At 36.7% G+C, this 26,321-nt stretch overlaps 2 protein-coding genes across 3 annotated transcripts; both read left to right on the forward strand.

Annotated features, from left to right (window-relative positions):
• Positions 1-318: 318 nt before the first annotated feature.
• frrs1l (ferric-chelate reductase 1-like) lies at positions 319-4,715 on the forward strand. Its single transcript, XM_065245527.2, has 5 exons — positions 319-697; positions 1,680-1,764; positions 2,510-2,648; positions 2,726-2,972; positions 3,237-4,715. Exons 1-5 carry the CDS (start codon positions 493-495, stop codon positions 3,407-3,409), a joined length of 849 nt encoding a protein of 282 aa, XP_065101599.1. The 5' UTR covers positions 319-492; the 3' UTR covers positions 3,410-4,715.
• A 1,190-nt stretch (positions 4,716-5,905) lies between these two features.
• tmem245 (transmembrane protein 245) lies at positions 5,906-23,536 on the forward strand. Of its 2 annotated transcripts, XM_065245528.2 has the most exons (18): positions 5,906-6,626; positions 8,057-8,174; positions 8,773-8,868; positions 8,970-9,080; positions 10,152-10,343; positions 10,444-10,613; positions 11,614-11,637; positions 15,356-15,460; positions 15,557-15,639; positions 15,762-15,852; positions 16,106-16,204; positions 16,321-16,452; positions 16,534-16,656; positions 16,739-16,884; positions 19,959-20,059; positions 21,475-21,649; positions 21,767-21,961; positions 22,048-23,536. In XM_065245528.2, the coding sequence occupies exons 1-18, from the start codon at positions 6,036-6,038 to the stop codon at positions 22,091-22,093; spliced, it is 2,598 nt and encodes an 865-aa protein (XP_065101600.2). In that variant the 5' UTR covers positions 5,906-6,035; the 3' UTR covers positions 22,094-23,536. The 2 variants fall into 2 exon arrangements, with proteins under 2 accessions (XP_065101600.2, XP_065101601.2); XM_065245529.2 differs by lacking the exon at positions 11,614-11,637.
• The last annotated feature ends 2,785 nt before the right edge of the window (positions 23,537-26,321 follow it).

Genomic DNA, 26,321 nt, shown 5'->3' on the forward strand with positions numbered 1-26,321 from the left:
AAGCTGTGACTGTAATACATGATCACACTTAGTGCGATGTTATTGGAACGCAATACTGGCAATCAATCGACTGACGTAAGAGAAGAAGAAAGGGGACCCTACAAAGGGGAGACGTGATGTTTAAAATCACCATTTGACGCTCTGAAATACCACAAAAAATGCATCCAAATGCATAATATAACAACAACTGCATAAAAAAATGAACAATGTGCTAATATTAACAGAGGACTTAGCAGTCGTACCAAACATCATCACTATCCGTTACTAATCTCACCTTGAGCGGATTGGTTTGGTCCTATTCATTAGCGGCTATCCGACCCTCTCTCCTCAGCACCCCCTCCCCCGCGGAGCAAACGAAACGCTTTATCGTGACAGCGATTTAATTAGCTTTATTTCATGTAATATCAGTCTAAGAATCAGTATTGGAATGCGACTAGTAAACCGGAAGCCAGACTCTTTGCGTGTGCAATAGCCAATATCGCACGAGCAGTCATGTTTCTCTTGCACCCGCTCCTGCAGATTTCTGTGCTGCTGGATTCCACACTGTGGCTGACTGTCTCCGCTAGCCCTACCGACGATAACGTACTGCGGGCTGGACATGGAGAACACGGGGAGCCGGGGCACGAGGAACCCCATAAGGATTCGTACAGCACGTTCGCCTCAGAGTTCCTCGAGTCCAGATATCTTTCAGACGAAGGTAAGGAGGTAAATACTGAGAAGTCATGAAGGCTCTTTGTGTTATGAGGTAACTGGTATTCTCTGAGGAATGTGATGCCCTCTTCGACCACAGGCCTTCAAATTAGGTTTGCAAAACTTTTACAAGGATCGATTGGATATTTTCAGTTTGACTCGCTCGTATGTGTTTGTTGTTAAGGCGTTTTTGCATTCAAAAGCCAAACGCTATAAAATCAGCACCTTGGTCAGCACCCTGGAAGCCTATGCAACTCACATCCGGTTACCCCAAACCCCTCCAACTGCGTAGTTTTCTTATAATTTTACTCGTGCTGTACTTACCAAGTGTTTGGAAATGCTTAAATACAGGCTTTGGTGTGTCAAAAAATAATACAGATATGGAATTTAACCGAGAAACATATTCAAGCCAGGGTTTAAGGGGTGAAGTGTCAACTGTACATGTTTTCATTAGTCAAGATATAGACAAGTGAAAATAAATTCTGTGACACTGTCTGTGAAATGCAGGCATCAAAGTTTGATTTCAGTCATTGGTTTGAATTTCAATCTTTGACATGCCTTACTTAGTCAGTATTAAAGATGTACTTTACATTATGTAGGACTACACTATACAGTACAAAATACAACATACATATTTCAACAACAAAACTGCAATACAGTACTGAAAAATTAAAATGTTATATCATGATGTATAGGGTAGCCTATATGAAGAGAAATCACTGGATAAGTTCCAGCTTATGCAGTTTTTTTTATCATTTGACAGAGCAAAATAGAAATACAAAGTATTACGGCAGGTGTCTGTTTCAACAGTGTTAATGATATAGAGGGTAAACATACCTAAAAGCAGTACAGTTACTCCGAGAGTGTTTGTTGAGCAACTTGGACAGCTGTCGGAAAGACACTGGTATGGTTTGGATGGTTCAGGCGTCTTCCTGAGAAGACCAGTTCAAAAGCAGTTGTGTTAGTAAGTGTTGTCTGATATCCCATAGGTTATCCATTCCCAACTGCACCTCCTGTGGATCCATTTGCCCGAATCAAAGTTAGCGACTGTGGAATAACCAAAGGATGCATCAGGTGAGCCCATGCAATACAGGTTAAAATAAGTTTTTGAATCATAAACTACTTTGGGGTTGAACTGCTGAAAGCAGTGTTGTTTAGCATGCTGTAGTAATGCATTATTAAAGGGATAGTTCATCCAAAAATGAAAATTCTTTCATCCTTTAATCACTCTCATGTTGTTACAAATCTGTATAAATTTTTACAGGTTTGTAACATGAGAGTAAATTATGACAGATTTTTCATTTTTGGGTGAACTATCCCTTTAAGCTGCATATTGCTAAGCAGTCCAGCACATTCAAGTGTTAATAATGTCAATTAAACCAGTCAAGCAGCTCCACAATGAAAAAAATGTGCAGCATGAAATATACACGCATAGTCACATACCATAAGAGATCTTAAAGGGATAGTTCACCCCAAAATGAAAATTCTGTCATAATTTTCTCATCCTCAGGTTGTTCTAAACCTGAATTAATTTATTTTTACTGATGACCACAAAAGAAGTAGTAGGAAAACAAATATTATGGAAGTATTTTTATATATGATGAAGAAGATAATATAAAATCTGTCATTGAAATAAAACTCATATAGGTTTAGAACAACACAGGGGTGAGTAAATAATGACAAAATGTTTATTTTTGGGTGAGCTATTTAATATTATTATTCTTGGCAACTCTTGGGCAATTGCGTTAATGGTCATTCTGAAATGAACTGTCTATATTTTATGTGTGACTCACTTTGCCTTTTCTCTTCGTTGATGTAGATATGGGAAGCCAGGCTGTGATGCAGAGTCCTGCGACTACTTCCTGAGTTACAGACGCATTGGCACAGATGTGGAATTTGAAATGAGTGCGGACACCGATGGCTGGGTCGCTGTTGGTTTCTCCTCTGACAAAAAAATGGTAAAGAGAGAGAAAGTAAATACATGGTGTGTATGTTTTTAACTTATAACAAACACAAGATGATGTTCTTGTTGTAGGGTGGTGATGATGTCATGGGCTGTGTCCATGATGATAATGGCCGTGTACGGATCCATCATTTCTATAATGTAGGCCAGTGGGCCAAAGAAATCAAACGCAACCCAGCGCGGGACGAGGAGGGAATCTTTGAAAACAACCGGGTCACGTGCCGCTTCAAGCGCCCTCTTCATGTCGCACGAGAGGAGACCCTGGTTGACCTGCACCTTAGTTGGTACTATCTGTTTGCCTGGGGACCTGCTATTCAAGGTGAGTGTTCGGACATGTTAATACAGCTCTGTTCCAAAACTTAGGGTGGTGCCTACATAGATAGCTGTCTAACAAGCCAGCATGCTTATTGCCATAATAGCTCATAAGATTTTAAGTCGGCATCAAAAATGCCCTTCGATGTTACCTCCAACTCACCAAGTATTGGAACACAGCATATTGGTTTGGTAAATTCAGCACCATTTATAGTACTTATCTGCCCACTTCATAGAGATTTTGTATTGTTTTCTCTACTCACTGTCTCAGGTTCCATCACCAGGCATGACACTGACTCCCCACCGGTATCAGATCGCATGATTAGCATCTATAAATACGAGGACATTTTCATGCCTGCCACAGCCTATCAGACATTCTCCTCTCCCTTTTGCCTCCTCCTCATCGTCGCTCTTACCTTCTATCTGCTGATGGGTACACCATAACCACCCCAAAACAGTAATGTTTTTGAGAAAGTGATCTGTGGAGCCACTATTAGCTCAACTATGTGCCATCATTAACAGTATTACCAACGGGCAGCAATAAACAGGGAGGCTAAGAGCATTGTGATTCCACAACATCTTTAACGTATAGTAGATTTTGGGCTATTGATTTATTTTCAGTTACATACAGCAGGGTTATATTTAAAACAGACGGAGAGTCATCTATACACTTTAACAATTTTATTTTAAAACAAACATGTAGAAATCCAGAATGGTATGCTATGCCATTGTAGGCTCTGCTACCTACAGTATTTAAAGTAATCTGAGCCAAACTTTTGTTATTATTCAGTATGCTTACTATGGCACATATCATTACACTCTACCTACTACAGAGAGTTGAATTGCTTCCTTTTGAATTGATCTGCTTTTTAAAGTAGATATATTATAAATATATGTTACCAAATCTCAGTATAGGAGCTCATGCTGTTTGTCGGTTGTTGCCTGCGTTTCAGTATTACTTACCAGCATATTATAGTTCTGATTAACTTTAAGACTGTGAATTTCAGACTGAATATTTCACTGGTTATTAATGCCCATGACTGATTCTACAGATTACTGCAGTATGTAACTGATCCACAGCACAATCATGCACATAGTATTCATATAACACCATTGCATTCTGTTTAGAGTAAACTTATTGCAGCATTACCAGTATTTGATTCAATATTGCTCAATATTTAATGATGCATGCCAGCAAACCAGCCTCATCTGAGCCAATAAGATGATTTAGACCAGTGTTCCCTTTCTTGAAATGAGCCAATTCAGAGGTCACCTGGTCTACATACAGTACCAAGGATTAAAGACTTTATGTTCCAGGAGCTTCAGCCTATTGAAAAACATGAATAAAGTATTTACTGCTGCCTTTACTGATTTTTGAGGGCGAAAAAATATTTCCCTGAGGTAAAGTACAATTCTCTTTAATGAATGCTGGTTAGATAATCATGTAATGTACGATTCTTTGTGAATACAGACATTGTATGCAGTACTACTATTCATAGAAAAAATGTCAATGTTATATTTTAATATATTTTCACCTGATGACATTATTATGTCAGTGTTAGGGGATATTCAATAATGAGTGTGCATACAAAGAAGTGAGGATTTGAAAAAGCTATTCCTATATCATTAGCACTGCAGCTAACTGTGAACTCTTACCCAGATAGGAAGCAAAGATGCCTGTGTTGTACGATCCCATATGGTGGCGCTGAACACCATCATTGCGGTTTATAATAAAGCGCTTGATTAATGACTCAGCTCTGAAAAGTCTCATTGGAAAATTATTCCTTGTAAAGAAAATCAAATTTTTTAGTTATCACGTATACTAATATAACAAAATAACCATCTTTAAACTTGTACTGATGTCAGTTTGTCTGTATAAAACAAGAACACTTTCTGAGGTATTAACTTTGTTCGACTTCAAGCGGGACCGCAAGAACTGACAAGTTGGTGACGTCAAAGTAACGTGGGAGCGAGTACAAATTTTACTTCTCTGTATGATTTGTCGATTCGCTCTCGCGGTATTTTGACGTCATCCGCTTGTCGTTTTTTTTTTTTGCGGCATCAATCCATGTAACGTGCATCAGATTCATGATTGTTCACGAGGCGCAGTAGGCTACTTGACTGGTAGACACAAAAGATACAAAAATTGAAGAGCTTTAATGAATATAAAATCTGAGTAATACAATAAACAAAGTACTTAAATAAGCTTTATATACCCCTTTACAGCTCACGTGATCAAATAGCCTGCGCGCGCATATATGCAACAGAAGTGGTGTTATTCCCCATTGGTTCTTAACGTGTTAGCAACTCAGAAAGTTTATTAAAACGGTTTCCCAGCATCAAAATGTCTGGTTGTTGCGTTTGGTTGCACTAATATAATATACTTATATTCCTATGTATCTGGCAACTTTATTTTTGGCCATCTGCCACGGATCTGGTAGCTGTGTTGAAAATGATGATAAAGTCAACTTTTTAAAATAACTGTTTTTTTTTCTCTCTCTGTGTCTTATCATACTTCCGTTGCCTAAATGCGTGCGCATACGCTGCCACGTCATCATTATGTACAAACCTGGTACAAACAGTAAAAGGGTCTATTAGGCCTATTAAAATTTTTATTTTTAACATCCCCAAAATCCCTAAAATAATAGAGTATCTTTTCATTAGTAAATGACCTTTTTACATATAACTACACCCACATAAAAATAGTATTTAGTATTAGTAAACTATAATAAAATGTTGTATAACTTATATTATATTAATAACTACTTTGTTAATATATACTACTTTGTAAAATAACTATAGAGAATTGATAGTAAATACTGAAGTAAACTGTTAAGAATGTTATATTTTATTATAAGGTTCATAAACACTTTAGTTACTAATCTTTTAACTACAGTTTAATAGAGTATACTACAGTATTTTTATGAGGACAATGTCAAAAATGTGGGGCATCGTTTTCAGTGTGCCTACATTTCCCAGAATACTTCCTACAAATGACGTCACGTTTTGCCAGCCTGCAGTTCCTTATGTGGCGGACTCTCCGGTTGGACTGAAGAGCTGAGGTGCGACCATGGCAGATACAGAGGACTCGGGTCCAGGCACGACTACCGAGTCAGAAACTCCACGTACCCGGCCCCATTACGTCTCATTTAGTGAGACGGTACAGCCGGCGGTCGGGATGGTGAGCCATTTATTGAGCCAGCAGTCGTCCCTGAAGTTTGATAAAAACATCAAACAGGCCTTTTACAACACGGGTGCGATGATCTTCGTGGCGATCTGTTGCGGGGCGGCTGTGTTGGTGTACTTTATCCTGGAGGCTTTCCTGCGACCCCTGCTTTGGGCGGTGCTGTGTGGCACCTTTCTGCATCCGTTCAAGTACTCGCTCGCCCGGCTGGGCCGCTCGTGGCTTACCAGTCTGCAGGACAGCGGCACGCCGATAGTGGTTGGTACTTTGCTGGTGCCCGTGTGGTGTGTGAATTACGGGGTGGAGACGATGGGAGGACTGGTCATAAGTCGGTTAAACGTGCTGCTGGTCATTGGTGCTGGCGGACCGCTGCTTTATTTTTTATATCTGTTCTGGAGCGTCATCGGCATGCAGGTGCTGTTCAGCCATGTCTGTACCATCATCTGCTTTGGCCTGGATTGCTTCAACGTTGTTTGGGTGAGTATGGGACCGGGGAATGGGACAGAGACACGCCCACTGTCAGACAACGAGCAGGTTATGGTTGTTGTAAGGTGTGTCACATTTCTGTCAGTGCGTCACGTGTATCCATCTGTATACAGCAAATCTGACAGCCTGAGTAACATTTGATGACTTAAACACGTGTGTTTGTTTACAAAAGTTATTGGGTGATTTTGACTACAACTGGGTCTGTAAACATTACTTAAAATAGATTCAACTTTATTGTGCCGAGTAAAGTGCAAAACTGTAGCATCCAAGCAAAAATGCAAATTGCAATATGTATATAAATTAATATTAGAAAGAATGTAATGTGTAATGTATATTGTGTATAATATAATATAATATAATATAATATTATATAAAATAAAATTTATGAGGTATTACAGGGCTCAAGGACTGCCCGGTTGCCCGGCGCAAGCGTGAGAGACTTTCGGGCCAGTAAAAATTATTGTCACTTGCCCGATCGGGCCAGTACTTCACCCTCAGTCACTAAAATATATTTTTATCGATGTATATTATTTAACATCTTGGAAGCAGACATTTACTTGGGTAAAACATGACAAAAAAAACGATGCAATATTTTGCACAGTTTGCTGTCAGTTTACAGGTAGAGCAGAAAAGTTGGGAGCCTTTTTTCGTTACAACATGTCTGTTGTATATGTATACAATTATATTTGACATTTGAATTATTATTTTTAAAGATGTGACACTGACATTTTTTTATTGGGACCAGTGTAAATTTTGACAGGGCAAGTGAAAACCTGAACCACTGGCCCGACTGGGCCAGTATAAAAAATAATATTTAATATATAATAATATAATAAATAATAATTTGTATTAAAATGGAGACTATAGTGTAAATGACATTAAAAGGTGCAAATGAACTATAAACAGACTCAATACAAATGTCCATGTAGTGTATACAGAAAGAAAATACAGGTACGTTAAACCAAATGAGGTATATACATATGTTTGTGACCATAACAGTGAAAAGTTCTTGTAAAAATTACAATACAAAAAGTTACAAGACCTGATTTTTAATTTAATGCTCTTACATAAGCTCACACATTCAGCTTAATTTTACCTGACATTAAGGGTAAATTTTATTTATACAGGCCATGTGATACCTTTAGTTCAAAATGTAATCACCAAGAAAATTTTTCCAGCAGAGCTTTGTGATTGCTTTGTGCAAAGGAAACTTGGGTTTAAACCGAAAACTGTCCTGATTTTGGCATTGGAACTGGCCTGTTGACTTCTCTAGATTTAATAAAGCCTTGCATTCATGCCCTGACATTGGTTCACGTGTAGGGGGATAGACAAACAGAGGGTCTTTGTGATTATAAGTAGATCAGATGTTGTAAATGGTGTAGAAACAGCGCTGTAGCTCACATATTTTCTGTCTTTCTCAGGTTGGTACATTAGTCGTAGGCTATGTATTGGCTGTGGCATTTAAATGGACACCTGGCATGGAAGGTTATCTGCGCACTATGTCTATACCTGTATGGACATCTCTTATTTTCTACGTTGGTAAGAGACTCTTGTTTTGAAGGTGGGAATGATTCTCTCTGGATCATTTTAGTTTTCCTGAAGAAAGGGAAAACTAAAGGGAAACACAAGTTAACCTGCTTTAACTGTTTTTTTGTAAGATCTCATAAAACAACAGCTGTAGGCCTGTATGTGCCAGAGATGCATGTTTTTATACAAGCCATCCCTTAATATTGCTCAGACAGAATGATGCATCATAATTGATTTAAATGAATTTAATTTGTTTCACAAACGGTATTCAGACAACCCTTCATTGAACATTCAACTCCAACACGAATGCGCATTGTGTAACATTAACACACCTGTATAGAGTATCACACTCTTATGTTAGATAAAATTTAACTTCGTCTTTAGGTGTGTAAGATTTTAGTGTGGATAAGCATGTCACAGATGATATATGGTTATATATCATCTGTGACATGCCTCTTATTTATTTATATATACATTATTTGAAGAATAGATGTGAACCCTTTTGAGGATATATATGACTAAAATATTAAATCAAAAGCACAAACATTGAACTATCATTGACCTGCACTTCTATAAATAAAGAAATTTCTGCTTACTTTTTCCTATGCAGTGTCTCTGACTGGTTCATGGCGAGTGCCTTTGTTTGTGGTGGTGGTCTTACTGCTAATAGTGGGCTCACAGGAGAAGCCTGCAGTTCCAGGCAAAGGTAAAGAAACAAACATAATCTTCTCTTCATGATATCCTCTGGCTTTTAGATGTCTCTAAAAGTCCATTTGCCACGCTGTATCATCTGTTCTCTCTGTACAGGTGAACTCTCAGGTCAGGTTCTGTCCTTTGCTGCTAATACAATCTACATGGCGATTTCCTGCAGTAATGCCAGCCATGCTGAGAGCCTACAGGAAGAGAAAAGTACTACGGGTGATTATTAAAGGAAATGGACCACGTTGTCTGAAGTTAAAAGTCATCTTGGTGTTTAAAGTTATAACTCAGTCTAGAGGAACTAAAGGGACTCTCCACTTTTTAAAAAAAATGCTCATTTTCCAGCTCCCCTAGAGGTAAACATTTGATTTTTACAGTTTTGGAATCCATTCAGCTGATCATCGCGTCTGGCGGTACCACCTTTAGCATAGCTTAGCATAATCAATGGAATCTGATTAGACCATTAGCATCATGTTAAAAATAACCAGATTTTCGATATTTTTCCTATTTAAAACTTGACTCTTCTGTAGTTGCATCGTGTACTAAGACCGACGGAAAATTAAAAGTTGTGATTTTTTTATATCATTATATCATAATATCATTGTGCGTGCTGTATAGTATAGTTCCTATAGAGTATAGTTCCTAGCCGTATCTGCCTAGAAAATTGCAACTTTTAATTTTCTGTCGGACTTAGTACATGACATAACTACAGAAGAGTCAAGTTTTAAAAAGGAAAAATATCGAAACTCTTTCGTCATTTTTGAGTGCAATGCTAATGGTCTAATCAGATTCAATGGATTGTGCTAAGCTATGCAAAAAGTGGTGGTGCCAGACCCGAAGATCAGCTGAATGGATTCCAAAACGGTAAAAATCAAATGTTTACCTCTAGGGGAGCTGGAAAATGAGCATATTTTCAAAAAAGTGTAGTGTCCCTTTAATACTTTATACTGCATTTTCTGTAGTAATTATGTTGGAAAATCTTTGGAGTTTTGTCAAATGGATTTAAATATAAAAGAATTTGATAAATAGACCTTAGATTACTGGTATCTGAAAGCATTATTAAATTATCCCAATTATTTTGTAAGCAAACATGCAAGGGGGGAAGGATTTGTACAATTTTATGAATGGCAAGCATTCAGATCCTTTTTGTGGGCACTGATTTCATGTATACCTGATTATGACTGACTCGCACAATCGTATATAATCTTATTTACTTAGAAGGTTTTATAAGAGTATGGCTTAAGGGTTTGGGGACCTGTGGTCATTAGTGATTTTTTTTGTCTTTTGCAGATTCAGATGAATCCACTAAAGGGGTCTTCAGTATTTCTTCCTCCAGGTACCGCAGCAGGATGGAGTTCAGAGGTCTCCACCCCAAAGAGAAAACCAGCGATATCTACTTTGTACTTCTTGCGTGGGCTATAGTGTTAGTGCAGATCTGGCTCAACCTCTGGATCTTACAGTTACTGACAATCCCCATTGCTGGTAAACAGTGTTTGATAGAGAATGTGTTTGGGATCATTTTCTGAAGTGAGGGCCGAAACGTTTTCATGAACGGCTCACAGAGGTGTGTTGTATTTTTCAGTTTGGGTCCTGAAGAAGCTGGTTGTTCGTTTTGGGCTGAAGGATTTCACAGGACGGACTCTGGTGAAATGGTGGGCATACATTGAGACGTTTGTGAGAGATAGACAGGAGGCTCTGCTGCCTGGACCAATCAAAGGCCTAGCTCACTTTCTGCTTCGGGTGGACACTAAGGTAACGCTGCACATGGAAACAGTCACACAAAACCACTCGCCTGTCTTCTGACCAACTCTCCTTTACAACACTTGACTGCTCGTAGGCACCATCACATGTGCACATTTATTTTTGGACGTGACAGAGATGTGTGATTACAAAGAGGAACTGAAAGCAGTTGTGGCTTGCCGCTAATTCTCATTAAGTCGCATAGCTAATGTAGGAAATATCCATGAATGTATATAAAAAATAAAAACGTTTTCAATGCATTATCCAACAGATCCAAGATTTCCTATTAGTTATTCTCAGTGAAAGTTATTTTTTAAATGTTTGGTGTGATATTTAGAGTCCCATTTAATGTACTTCCAAGCAAACATTTCGTTAAGTCAAGGCCAATAGACTGAGGGGTTTCCTGTCCCTTAAATCAGCCCAGTGTTCAACTACTAGACTGTACTTACGTTAAATAAATAAAATGGAGAGTATTTATTTAGGCTAGTTAGTGGTGTTACACACTAAACCGTTACACAAGGAAGTCACACAAGTCTTAAAACACAAACACTTTCTTGCTGTTTTCTTGCTGTCTGATATGAATGCTTGAACCCCTGTTGGAGTCAAACTTTTTGTAACTTTACACCACCTAAATGTTCCCACACACCCCCTGACCTATGTGCAGTTGTTTTGAAGGTTGGACAGACACATTGAATGTTGGGTCGTCATTTGGTAATCTGATGTTTATATAAATTTTGCATTATTTTTTTGCTATTGTCAGACGTTTTGTCATGATCACAAATGTATTATACTGAAAAGTATTTGTTTTGTGATAAGAGGTTTTTCACAGTGAAAAGGGAAAATCACAATATAGGTACATAATCACCTTCACACGAGTCTTATCTTGCAGTTTTAATGTCTGGTTCTTGTCCGTCTTCACTTTATTGTCTTGAAATCACAATGTTTGCTGCTTTCCTGCATTTTGATGGGATGTTTCTAATAACCGTTTGTCTCTCTGTCTTCCTCCTCAAAGCTCTGGCATTGGCTTAATAAGCAGGTAAATCAGTTACGTGAAAGCGCGAGAGAATAGAGAATGAAAGATTGACAGCGTGCACTTCCATTAGAAGCTTGGAGTGATGTTTCCCGTTCCCCTGTGCCACCCCTCCATCTTTAAGTTTTTTTGCTAAGCTCACTGGCTTATAGCTGTTCTGCAGTGCTCTTGGTGTGTGAGATGCTTATGCTGTGGAAGGGAGCGTGTGCCTCTGGATGTGATTGATATGCTGACATACTAACTGTCAAAAAAATGCTGAAGAAAGCCCAGAGAGCGTCCACTGACTCTTCCACAGCTTTACGTGTATGTTGGGCTGTTTGGCTTTGGAGTGTGTGAGATAAAGAATAGACAGCGGGCGAGCAGACGCTCTGGTCTGATTAGACCAAGGCTTCTGGTGTAACTGGCTATTTTAGGTGTGGATGTGGGTAGTATTTTAGCGCTGTTTTAAAACCTAGTGAGCTGCCTAGCATCCTGACTGTCACGGAAAATATATGCATAAGAAATGTTTGAGGCTATGGATAAATGGTAATTTTATTTATAATTTAAGAAGATCATGAAAATCTGACTTTCTCCATGTTTAAGTGCTGTAATTGGGTCCCCAGTGCTTCTATCTACCTAGAAAATGATCAACCAAGTAACTTAGGGTGCTTTCACACATGCACTGTTAAGGTCAGCCCAAATGACATGTCCGTCCGAGTACCGTTCGTTTGGGTCAATTGCGCAATTTCGCGTTAAAGCAAAGAAACTTTGCAAAGATGTGCATCATTTATTTCCATATCTTGCCCTGTCAGGCTGGTTGTCGTGGAAACATGTGGGGTGGTCATGAAATGGTAAGAGCTGTCAGAGACCAATGCCAGCACTGACCGTTGTCACATGGGGTACGGTGCCGCGTTTCGAGTACGGTAAAAACAACATGTGGACACAAACCGCACTAACTGAAAAATTATACAATGTATTTTGGTCCGCTCCGAGGCCGCACCACGGTACGCATCAACATGTGTGCAAACACCCTTAGTTTTGGTAAACCATTCTCTGCATTCTCCCTTGTGATGTCAGAAGGGGATAAAACCGCCCCTTAATCTGCACTATCCAACTACGGCACTGCCATTTAGTGCAGAGAGAGAGAAAATAATTGACAGCACAATTAAGTTTAAATTTCAACAAACCACCATCATGGCGATCAGTGTTTGCATTTCATCAGCTCATTTGCATTTTAAAGGACACACCCAAAAATGGCACATTTTTGCTCACACCTACAAAGTGGCAATTTTAACATGCACTGTTAAATCATCTACATGGTACTTTGAGCTAAAACTCTCAACATATGTACTTTGGGACATCAACATTTTATTTTACATCTCAAAAAGTCTTGTGAAATGTCCCCTTTAAGATATGTAGGAAGGCTTGCAAGAACCTTGTCTATGATGCCTTAAAATGCTGCCTTCATAGACCGCTTAATAGGTTTTGGAAAACTGTATGTAATCGTAATTCACTTTAATACTGATTGAAGGGGCTTAAATGAACTAAAGATTGTTTATAAAAAAAATATTAATTCCAAAGAGTTTCTGAAAATCTTTTCTTCATCAGATTTGATCTGCTTATTGTTTTATCGTTAATCTATGTAAGAAGAACACTTATCTGTATTAGATTATCAGAGTCTAAAGCTATGTTTACACTACAACGATGTAGTAAAAACTGAAAAAAATTTCTTTGCATTCATGAAAAATTTCATGTACAGACAACAACGCTGCAAAAAAGATGACTAAATATGTTGTATTATGTGTGCCAGGCCAGTAGATGGCCGTAAGCTGAAATAATTGCATTTTTGTAAAGGAATTTTGTTAGCGATTAGATTCAAAATGATGATCAAAACATACACAGAGTTTTAAATGTTGAAAAATTTGTTTTTGCTTCAGTTTTTAATAAATTGGGTAAGAGTGGATCTACCTAGTGGATAATAGCAGAATTACAGTTTATCGTAAAAACTCGTCAGGAATGCGTCATTGGCAGGGAAATGTTATCTCTCAATTGACAAGATGTCAATGGTGGGAGAAATAGTTAAAGGATAATTCCGCTATTTAACACTTTGAGTCTCATTTCTGGTTTGTTTTGGATGAACTACAGTGATGGACAATGACATTTTTACAATGGGTTGTGTCTTGACTTTTTGACTCGTTTAGAAGCATCTCTTGACTGCTTCAGAATGGAAGTCAATGACCATGCACAAACATGTCATTAAAACAACACTTAACTTTCATTTTCAAAACTGTGCTACTCACCGAGTGGTTTGTGGTGTTCGTTGATGATTAAAAACAAGTTGTGTAGCGAAATACAGTTTCTGTCGTGTTTTATTTGGCATTTTGTAAAATTCCATTGACTTCTCTTGGAAGACTCATTGCTCGCTGATATATCACTCTGCCGCCTGGAAACAGAAGAGGGTCTGTTTACATGTGGTTGTAGTTTTTTCGCTCAGTTTCTCTCAGAAGAAATTTTCCCATATTTAATGGCTCAGTGACCAGCTTTAGGTTTGAAGTTGAGCTCGATTGTGACTGTATATACGCTAGACACCGAGCATACTTGTATGGCAAAGTGGTTGTCGCCATCAAGTGGTCGGGAGTGTGCTAACACTTCAGACTCAAATATAGAGCGGAAGTATATACGCGGTTGTGAGGTATCTGAAAAAATAGTTCCACTATAGCAAATAACACGGATTGAAATCATACATTGCACCAATATATTTGTTTTTAACCATCAACGAACACCACGAACCACTCGGTGAGTTGTACAGTTTTGAAATTAAAAGGTTAAGTGTTGTTTTAATGACATGATTGTGCATGGTCATTGACTTCCATTCTGAAGCAGTCAAGAGACGCTTCTAAACGAGTCAAAAACTCAAGACACGACCCATTGTCAAAATGTCTGTGTCCATCACTGTAGTTCATCCAAAACAAACCAGAAATGAGACTCAAAGTGTTAAATACCTGAATTATCCTTTAATAAACAAATTTATAAGCACAGTCCTGTAGGCTGTTATGTTGTTTTAGTTATGCTCAGGCATGCCTAGGGAAGTAAAACATGCGCATGACAACACCGTTATTATTACAGATTCACGTTTACGTAGTTTACACAGAGATGACAAGGCGTGGTCATCAAAAATCACTGTCTTGTAAACGGCCCTCTATGTGGCTCAACAAGAACAGATGGTTGTCAAAGTCACAAGGGCAAACTTACATTTCCAGTATTCATTTTTTACTTTGCATTGTAGTTTTGGGGAAGAAGTGTTGCTTTTGTTAATCTTTTAGTTACTAGTTTCTAATCTTGTATTCTCTGTACTAATTCATCTTACAAACTACCACATTTGGATGTGAAGTTATGGATGAAGGAACAGGCTTATTATACATGCAAGTGCGAAACTGAGTCCACCTGCCAAAAAACTTTTTACCTCCTGTTTACTTCCTGGCAATATAGCAGTTGTTATATTTGCTGTGGCACCAGAAAAAATTGATGGTAATTGTGCCGTATTTTATTTTGTTCTACAAAAAATGCTGTTTTAAAAAAATATTGTTTTATTAAGCCTTTAAAGGTTTTCACAGGACCTATAAGTGCCGCCATGTTCCTCCAGTTTGGCAGAGGGAAGCAGGTTTCTGTGTTGACACACACTTGCATAAATTATCAAATGGGATGTGTTGAAACTAATCTCTCTTTTTCTCTTCACTTTTTGCAGATGATAGTGTGGTTGGAGCGTTCTTTGGATAAGCTGATCAGTATTTTTATTATCTTTCTGCTGGTAACTGGAACACTGCTCATGGGACTGCTGCTCACAGCAATGGTACCGTGTTACAAACTCGCTCTCCTTGGGCCGCATGGCAGACGTGATCCGTGATTCGGCACACGCCGTTGCTCACAAATGTGTTTATGTTCACAGGTGCATCATGAGAGCGTTCATATCATAGAGGTCACCAGTAACCTGATCAATGAGACCGTTTCCAACCACCCAGAATGGGCCAAGTAAGTTGAAATTCACATGCTTAACATTCACAGGAAGTTAAGCATCTTCTCTTGACATTGGATATAAATTCCACTGAAGGATATCGTGTGTCAAAATGTGTATCTATGTGTGTGTATTGTAGCTGGCTTCCAGAAGCTCAGGTTATTCAGAAAGCAGTAAACTCTGCAGCCACCAACGTTTACCAGCATGGGAGAGAATGGATCACACTTAAGGTCAGAAGCAAGGAAGTGACATCACTTACATTTAATTGAATGTACTTTAAGTAAACCTGAATATTAAAAAAAGTAATCATGTGGTGTGAGCCGTCACTAGATCATGTATATCTAGGCAGTTATGTTATTGGTTAATAAAAGCATTTTCCTACCAACAACTTTCTTACATAAATGTTACAGTAAAAGTTATATGTTATAGGCCACAAGAAACATTGTTTATCTCTCACATGCGCTGTTGTATATGCCTTTATAGCTTCATAAGATATTAGGCGATAAAGTGAACAACACAGCTGTGATCGAGAAACAGGTTCTGGAGCTGTGGGATCGCCTCTACCAGTCCTGGATCGTAAAGGTAATAAAAGCCTTATGTACATGTTTACTAAAATCTATGCCTGCATTTCTGTGATATCTTTAAAGATTGTCAGGTTTGGGTTACAGTGTGTTGTGTTGTGTTGTGTTGTGTTGTAGAATGCGACTCACACTGGACGACACCGTGGACAGAAACAGCATCTCCACAGGCAAGGCAGCTGGCTGGGGGACATCCTGGACTGGCAGGACATCGCTTCATTCATACAGGAGAATATTGAGACCCTGCTCTCGGTTAGTGAACGCGTGCCTGTGACAGCTGGCGGAGAGTCGCTCTGTATGTCAGATTGATTAATATGTTGTCCTTTGCGGTAGATATTGGAGTCTTTGTGGGTGGTTATGAGTCGAAATGTTGGCTTGCTGATATCTACGACAACCACACTGCTTACCGTATTGTTCCACAGCGGAACCGCACTGCTCAACTTTGCCCTTTCTCTGGTAAATACACAAACACACACACACAAAATAGGATTAAATGTTTAAGTTTGATTTTAAATATTTTTTCTCTGTGTATTTAAAGGTGATATTTTTGACCACACTGTTTTACCTGCTGAGCTCAAGTGGGGAATACTATAAACCTGTGAAGTGGGTGATCAGCCTCACACCTCTGTCCCAGCCTGGACCCTCTTCGAATATTATTGGCCAGTCTGTTGAGGAGGCCATCAGGTATGTTCATATTAAAAGTTTGTTTCTCTTTAAGGGTATTTCAGGTTAAATAGACAACAGAACATTGTATATTTGATTGTAATTGTAAATTAACAGTGCATTTGGGATGATGTCGATTACCACAGATCACGTGTGTATATAATGTGTATATAATAATGTTCCTACAGTAGAAGACTGTGGTGATCATACAGGAGGGAAGACATTTAATAATCTAAATTGATGTCTGATGTCAAGGTGTCAAGAGTTTTTTAAACTGGTTAAAAGAGGTTTACTGAATATATTAGGATGTTGACCAAGTTTTTGAGCCTTTTACCTTTATTCAGGAAGGACTGTAAAGAGAGACTTTTTTAGAAGTGGAGATTTTGGGGTTTTGCAGTGAAAGACAGTCATTGACCCATTTAACAAATTTGACGTGACGTTAATTTTTTTGTGTCTGTATGGTTCAATTAAATATAAAAGGGTTAAAATTTCAAAATAAATTTGCAGATTACGTGCATACATTCTCTTTTTTGAGGACAAAGTTCTGGTTTTATTTCATTTTGAAATAATACTTGGGGGATAATTGTAAAAATGTCAATGTGGTGTAAACGGTCTGTGTCAATTGGTATAACTAGTATTTTTTTAAATGAAAATATAAATATATGCATAAAAAATGTGGAATAAAATATAATCATCTAGTTAAGTGTAATATGATTTTTTACATACATTTTGACATCATTTTTCAAAGATTATTTAGAAAACAGAGCTGTTTTCAGCATATGTCAGGACAAATATTACAAAAACACATTAAAATTTACATTTAGAAATAAAAAACTAATAAAATTAAATGATATATATATATATATATATATATATATATATATATATATATATATATATATATATATATATATATATATATATATATATAATGTGTATATATATTTTTTTTTGATAATTACGCTTACATGTGATCAAGGTGGATAATATATATATATATATATATATATATATATATATATATATATATATATATATATATATATATATATATATATATATATATATATATATATATATATATATATATATAAATGTATATATATTTTTTTTTGATAATTACGCTTACATGTGATCAAGGTGGATAAAATATTTAATATTTCTAATTCTTTGGCGCAATTGGCGGTTACACCATTTGACATTTTCAGGTCCATTCAGTCTTACCTTTCATAAAAATGGGGCAAATGTAATTTTCTTATTGCATAAATGTACATAAATACACTATGTGCATTGAAATAAACCTGATGCGTGCTTTTAAAACACGTTTTTTAAAAATATTTTTGAATTTCTCATCTTGCCATTTTGTCTATACAAATAAAATGACTAAAGTGACGTTTGTAAGAATAAGGCATTTCAATTGCTGACTAATAAACTTATCATTGCCATTAAAGGAGCATTTCACCCGTAGAAACATTAATCTTTATTAAAAGTGTGTCATATTTGTAGTCAAAATGTAACATACATTTTGAATTTGGTGCCTATTTGACCGAGAAAAGGGGTGTTTGTAGTCTCATTCCCTCAGCAAAGATATTGGACTTCCTTCTTTCAATGATGCAAAATGATGATTTTTACATCATTGAAAGAAGGAAGTGCAACACTGAAATCTGTTTTTCTCCTGTCTCAGCAGCAACTGAGAAAATTTTAAATGACCGTTCAAAAACATGACTGGGGTTCTAACTATACAAAGCTTAATGCAAATGGGTGAAGTGTCCCTTTAAAGTGAAATTACTGAACCTAAACAAACATAAACGTCTGATAAAAAATGCTCATTTACATGATGTATTCTTTGTACGGTTCAAGCTCAATAAAACATATAAAAAAATAAAATAAAATAAAATGCTCATTTACAAAAAAAAAGCATGTCAGACTAGGGCTGTCACAATGATTAAATAATAATTTCATCGCGATTGTTTGACCTCATCGCAATGATTTCAGATCACCGCAATGATTGCACATCTCTCTAAAAAACACAAGGGGGAGCTGCAGCGCTTGTATAAACGAGATCGTATCAGATTACTTTTAAATATGTGTTATGTGTATTAATATTTACCTCCAGGTAAACCTTGCAAAAGATTTAATTTAAATAATCACAACAATGTGTGAAAATTATTTCATGAACAAACAAAAAATTATGGGAATTAAATGTCAAAGAAACAAAGCAGACAATTAATCGTCATAACCGTCAAAGCCTTAAAACATGACGATTATTACAATTAATTGTCTAAGTTATTAGACAATTAACAGTCAGACAGATTTCATAATCGTAACTGCCCTATGTCAGACGTACTTGTTTTGCATCTGATCTCTTCATATATACTGTATGTATAAATTTAAAGGGATCTTAAAAAATCCCTTGGATGTGTTCTTCCCGAATTTGATGTTTCAACACAAAGTGCATCAACACGGGAAATGAACTATGATGTCATCGATGATTTGATTGAGTCTTTAAGAAAAGCATTCACTCTCATACTCCGTACTGGTGAGAGATGCTTTACTGAATAATCGCCACTAGAGGGCTGTCTCAGTTCTGCTAGATTTGTCTGTACAAATAAAAAACTGGCAGAGCTTTTAACATATTATGGTAGGAACAACTGAAATGTAAGTGAAATAGGTTGTTAAGAATATACTGTTAAGACTGCTAAAAGATTAAAGATTCAGGTGACCCAGAAAACCAGAGGGTAATGGGGCTGTGCCATTTTAAGCATTGCTCTTAACTGTAGATCACTCCAGGGAGAATGGGCCTGAAATTAACATACTGTAATTAGCTTAAGATAAAAACCATCTGTTTTGGGTTCTTTTAAGCACAATCACACTTTTGTCTTCCTAGACAAGGTCAAGAGATTAAACTGAGAGTGTTTACTATTGTGAAGATGAAATGAGGAGAGCGGCTCAGTGTATGGTAGTTTGCGTGCACTTAGAATATACATACGGTAGATTGTTCCATTAGACCCAATTTTATTATACTTTATTTTTTACTGTATGGGACGTTGGTGTCTGTTTTTCTGGTGTCTGTCTCACCCCTCTGTTCTGTGTAGGGGTGTGTTTGATGCCTCCCTGAAGATGGCTGGATTCTATGGGCTTTATACTTGGCTTACCCATACAATATTTGGCATCAACATTGTCTTCATCCCCTCAGGTAAGGGTAGATCACACAGACATACCAGATTGCTTAAATTCTTTCTTACTGTTTATTAATGCATGCATTCGTCTGATGCTTTATGACTTGGTTAATTGTCACACCTAAATTTTGCAAATTCTGTAGCATTGTATAATTTAATAATACATTTTAAGTGTAAAAAGTGTTTCTTTTTTAGCCCGTTTAACCTGTTAAAGCAAATCTGCATAATAATAATTAGGGCGGTGTATTGGCAAGAATCTTACGATATAATGCATATGAGTTATATTTAAATATTTACATTTAATATTTGGATGTTTTTATTATCAGCATCAGCCGATAAATATTTTCAATCGGCCAGTAAATTTCTCTATTATTTAAATGTGATGTTTGTAATAAAAAGACACTCAGTGTCACTCAATGTAAAGCCAAAGGCCCAATCCCATTTCTCTGTCTTACCCCTTACCCCTACCCCTTAGTTTTGAACGTTCACGTGAGTGTAAGGCCCAATTGGGATAGCCCTTTCGCTCTCGTGAACGTGCAAAACTAAGGGGTAAGACAGAGAAATGGGATTGGGCCAAAGTCTGACAGACAATAAAATGACCAATCATTATTAACTCTTTAACATGACATTGTGTTGTGTCACACACATCACCACACTAGTTTAACCCACTTATTCAAACAGTACCATAAGATCCACATTAATTATGTCTTGTAAATATGTTTTGATAGGCGAATCTGGCAACCCTTGTTGCGCCCTTGCGCAGACGTTCGGTTCGGATTCTATAGAATGTACATGTAAACGAACATTTTAATCAGATTGCAATGTTTAAGGTGCATGTAAAGTGTATAGTCGTAACCTTCAATAAGATTCAATTCAGTCGGATTGACAAAATTTTGTGCATGTAAACATAGCCACTGGTAAATAATGTGAAATAAATATAGTAAAAAAGACATTCAGAATGTAACTTGTGCAATGGTAAGATAAATATCAAAATAATTTGGAAAATGAAATAAAATTGATATTAATTGGAATGCACAAACAAACAAAAAAAACGGAGTTATCTCGTTTTGCAACGAAACTCTTCATATCGACTTGTATTAATTGAACACATTTGGGAATGCGCACACTTGAAGTATTTCTACCTTCCAAAATAAACTACATTCAACAAAAGAAATGCACAAATGCATTAACATTAATTAATGTAAGAACTGAATCAAGATATTGACACACTTGGATGTGCCTGAATACACATACCATAACCTTAACATCATATATACACAGTGTCACTCAATGCTTTCATTACCTGTTAGATTTAGATAAGAGATCAAGAGGAAATTTACATTTCATTGTGTGTTTTTGCTAGTCGGTGAATAACAAATATTTGACTGGGTAATTATTAATACAGAGCTATTCTCTCTGTCTGTCTTTTCAGCGATGGCAGCTATCCTCGGTGCCGTGCCGTTTTTGGGGACGTACTGGGCGGCTCTACCTGCGGTGCTGGATTTGTGGTTGGCTCAGGGGCAGGGCGTTAAAGCTCTGTTGCTGCTTTTCTGCCATCTGCTGCCTACATACTTTGTTGACACGGCAATATACTCCGATATATCAGGGTGTGTGTTTGTATGTGTATGTCACTGTCGAATAACTGTGCACATATATTATAATATATGTAAGTTGTGACATGTTACCACTGAACATCTCATCACACAAATGGGTTTGTGTTACAGAGGTGGACATCCGTACCTGACAGGCCTTGCTGTAGCAGGTGGAGCGTACTATTTGGGTTTGGAGGGGGCTATCATTGGGCCTATACTGCTGTGTATATTGGTGGTCGCGTCCAACATCTACAGCGCCATGTTAATGAGTCCTAGCAGCAGCCAGGCAACTCCAGTGCAAAGCAACTTTCCCATACATCCGGGCCGGTAACACGCATCTTTTTACATTTTACTTTTCTATTGTAATCATCCACTTGACCTTTGAACTCTCACTTCATCATCTTCTTCCTCAGGTCATTCATAGATACCCCAACACATCTGAAAAGATGCACTGAATGAGTGACTAGCCTCTTTCCCACACATCACTGTAAGACTATGAAAGGGGCGGGGGTTCCTACCCCCCTTAAAATGAAGAATTGCACTTCCTGTTGGGTTTCCACGACAACAGTATCCCCACGTTCTCTGCTAATGTGGCTCATGTAGCACGTAGCATAATGTTGCCCCTCAATGTCGACCACTGTGCTAAACAGAGTTCATTTAGCAGTGTGATGCTAAATTTGGGTAATGCTTGGAGACCAGTGCTTGCACACTCGAGTGTTAACACACCTGTGCTTTGTCTAGCACTATATTAGTAAATTATGCCAGTGTTGCGATGCTAATTTCAGTTAGCACACAAACTAGCACACTGTTTACAATGTGCTGTACTGTAACACTACAACTAGCTTATTAATGCTTTGGTACACAATGTTTAGGTTCGTTTGAATGTACTGATAGTTCATCCAATTGTTTATGTAATCGGATGTTTGTGTGAATTACAGACTAGTGGGGACGTTAACGAAAGATTTTACCATTCGGAGGTTTGCATTGCTTTGGTTCGCCGCTTTGTTTTACGGATTGTTTTAATGATTTGGCCCTGTTGTCTTTCAACAATACAGACAGTGGTTCATTCAATTCATCTTCCTGCTAAGTTTAGTTTCAACCCTTCACATTTACAGCTGCCTATAATTCTCAGATGGACCATAAGGCTTTGCTTTAGAGGTTTATGTGTGTTTTACTATTAATAGGAATTCAATTATGATGCAAATCAGTCCATCTTTAGGAGCAGGATTAAGCAACACTGGCTTATACAAATATCCATGTTTTGAAGAAGTATTTGTTTATGAACAAATTCTGCAATACAAATGCTACGGTTAGCAAACAGTAGCTTCAATGTAAAACTACAGTTACTAATCTGTTTGTGTTATGCACAGTTTCATATTTATGTCATGCATATCTTTGATTTTGTGTTTTCTTTTGCCTTACACTAATTTTACCGAGCATCTGGTCAAGCACTGGCAAAAAGTACAATGTATGATCAGGACATACCTATGCATTTATTTTATCTGTTTTGTTTAACTTATATTATATATAACTTAAATATTTATTTCCTTGCAGACTACTGTGTTTAGCCCAAAGATAAATCTTTTGGCAACTTTCTACACTGTTAGAAAAAAAAATGGTCAAAATATGTACCCCATATATATTATCTGGTACCAAAAAAATAACAGCTGGGGTAAATATTTTACCTTTTCTCTGACAGTGTACTTAAGCATACATGGTGTACTTGGATGTTTAAGGTCATGTGCGCACAATACTGTTTACTTTATATATGGTTAAATGCTTAAAGTTTGGAATGCATACATCGGTTGAGCTTAAGATAAAAAAAATGACCAAATGATGATGGCAGAATGAATGTAGCACTTAGTTTTAACTTTTGTTTGTAGATTAAGTTTCAGTGTAGTGTACTGAATACTTAACAATAAAAAGCATATTAATTAAAAAAATTGCAATTTTGACCTAACTTAGTTGTTGTTTAGGTTACTCTAAAGGCACACACATGGAAAAAATTATTTATTTAATTTACTAAATTTTTTTAAGGTAAGTGGTTGCAATCAATTTATTTAAGCTACATGTAAACAAAAGTTTTTTTTATTTTTTTTTACTTTACTAATCTTTTTTGTTTAAATGTAGCTTAAATAAATTGATTGCAACCACTTTCCTTAAAAAAATTAGTAAATTGAATGAATTTTTTTTTCAGTGAATAAATATATTATCAGTACTAATGGAAGTGGATTCACTTTGAAATTACCATTTCGTGGATGCCAAATAAGAGAAATTATTAGTTTATAGTTAACTGTTGTGATGGCTGTTTAGGTTAATCACAAGATACATATTTCCTTCATAAATTGCAGCATTTTTTTTCTTAAGGATATAAAATGCAGAAACAAGCAGTTTTAATCTTTTGAGTGTTGATTTGTTCCTTAAAATGCAGCACTATTAAATAATTTTATTAAAACTGTGTTTTATGTTAGTTGCCCTGTGAACAGGGAAACTTAAAATAGTTTTTTTTTAATTAGTTTGAGTTAGAAAATTTGGATTTTGCTATACCCACTGAATTTATTTGAGGTATTACAGAACTTGATTCCTGATTGTAATCCTCTAAAAGCTTTTACAGTCATGTTCCTATGAATGATGTCTCAAATGTCTTTATAAAACAGAAAGGCTGAGCTTGACTGACGGTTGTACATTGCATTTCAAATAAATATTTCCTGTATAACTCAATTAATCCCAGTGTTTGAAAGCATCTGAAATCCATAAACAAGGTGCAATAAAATGACATCCACAAACTATTACAGATTATATGGATTTTTTTCTTTCTCATGTTGTAACCTTACTAGAAATTAATTTTTTTGGCGATTTATGACCTTTAGGTATCCGATACCCTCTGATAAGGTACATATTCCCTGCTGCTCCTCACAGCAGTATAACAATATGCTATAGGTCCCGGCCTGGTCACACGGGATCACAGGTGAGATTGAAATCGATTGCTGTTCACCCTCACTCAATTACACTGAACTGTGTGCTGTTGACTCGCTTTCTTCTCTTAGGCGCAGTGTGAGTGAAGGTGAGAAGCGGATTGTCTGGTTTTCTATAGAAGCTCTATCATCTGTTAAATGAGCAAAATGAACACTCTGGTGCCTGGCTTTACTTCTTTATATTGTTAAAATTCCAGTGGATGGGCAAAATAATTTTTGAATGTGACAACTGGTCCATCCTAAACTAAAAGAAACACAGCTTTTATTGTATATGAAATATCTTTTGTTGTCACTTTCACGCTCAAGTGCCCCAGTCACATGTTTATAAGGCCATTTTTCACAAATAGTAATTTTAACACTTGCAATCATGCTGACATTTTTATTGAACATTCAGTCTGGTGACAGCAAATCTGAGTGCGTTAATATTATTAAATGAAGCTTAGAAAGGCTTGTTTAATAGGAAAAAAACAGCAATTGACTGCTGTCAACTTTACTGCATATGCCAACTAAAACCTACAAGTCCTTGGCACAGGCACAATGTTAATCAATACATTGCAATGATTTTAAACCGGACTGTGCTTTGTAAGTTGCAACAGATCAATAATACTGTCACTTTTGTACCACTTCATTGCATATCTTTCACTGACAGGCCACTATAGTCACTTTTTAAGTGTTTTATTTTGTTCAGTTTTGTGTGTATTGTTGAAACAGAGGATTTACAAAAAAAGTAAATCTAAATATACAACCTAAATTGTAAATTTTTAGTTCTTTCAAGTACTGCAACTTCAAAAATAAGCCTCCAAAGTTTCGGTTCACTAAAGATAAAATGTAAAAAAAAAAAAACAAGTATCTTTTAAAGGGGACATTTCACAAGGCTTTTTTAAGATGTGAAATAAATCTTTGGTGTCCCCAGAGTGTGTATGTGAAATTCTAGCTCAAAATATTATATAGATAATTTATTATTACACAACTTGTGTTTTATTTTCATACAAAATTAACACAAATGGACACATGATGTGTTATAATTACACATAATATGTTAAAAGCTTAACACAAAAAGATGTGTAAAAATGTAACACATCCTTTCTAAGAGTGTAAGTGTGAGCAAAAATGTGCCGTTTTGGGTGTGTCCTTTAAAATGAAAATGAGCTGATCTCTGCACTTGGATAGTTCAGATTTAGGAGGCAGAATTATCCCCTTCTGACATCACAGGGGAGCCAAATTTCAGTGACCTATTTTTTCACATGCTTGCAGAGAATGGTTAACCAAAACTAAGTTACCGAGTTGATCTTTTTCACATTTTCTAGGTTGATAGAAGCACTGGGGACCCAATTATAGCACTTAAACATGATAAAGTCAGAATTTTATGATATGTCCCCTCTCTCTGTGCAAAAACTGTTTAGATTTCATTGAAGCATTAAAATTTTCCTCTTACTGCTGTATTATTTTAAATGCATTGTAGTGAGATCTCAGTTTTAAATGCTGCATACAATAAAGCAATATTTATGTAATAGAAATTAAGTGTTTTATAAGGGCCACTCTCTATGGTGTTTACGCCCACTAAACAGTAAACATGTTGGCACAGTTAACAGGGCTGGTTTAGAAAAGTTTTGCATTCAGTTTGGAGGGCTCGCTCAAATTCTGTAGTAAACTTAAATGCTAATATTTCATTGAACACATGCAGAAACAGTTCTGCTGTAATGTGTTACAAA

This window comes from Paramisgurnus dabryanus, chromosome 13 (assembly GCF_030506205.2).
Source record: "Paramisgurnus dabryanus chromosome 13, PD_genome_1.1, whole genome shotgun sequence".
NCBI lineage: Eukaryota > Metazoa > Chordata > Actinopteri > Cypriniformes > Cobitidae > Paramisgurnus > Paramisgurnus dabryanus.

Bases quoted from the DNA above. Each gene is read 5' to 3' on its own strand.
- frrs1l (XM_065245527.2), top strand. From the start codon at position 493: ATGTTTCTCTTGCACCCGCTCCTGCAGATTTCTGTGCTGCTGGATTCC. The intron at 1,765-2,509 runs GTGAGCCCATGC...TCGTTGATGTAG, and splicing joins ATAACCAAAGGATGCATCAG to ATATGGGAAGCCAGGCTGTG. The intron at 2,649-2,725 runs GTAAAGAGAGAG...TTCTTGTTGTAG, and splicing joins TCTCCTCTGACAAAAAAATG to GGTGGTGATGATGTCATGGG.
- tmem245 (XM_065245528.2), top strand. From the start codon at position 6,036: ATGGCAGATACAGAGGACTCGGGTCCAGGCACGACTACCGAGTCAGAA. The intron at 10,614-11,613 runs GTAACGCTGCAC...TCCTCCTCAAAG, and splicing joins TGCTTCGGGTGGACACTAAG to CTCTGGCATTGGCTTAATAA. The intron at 16,885-19,958 runs GTATGTTCATAT...TGTTCTGTGTAG, and splicing joins TCTGTTGAGGAGGCCATCAG to GGGTGTGTTTGATGCCTCCC.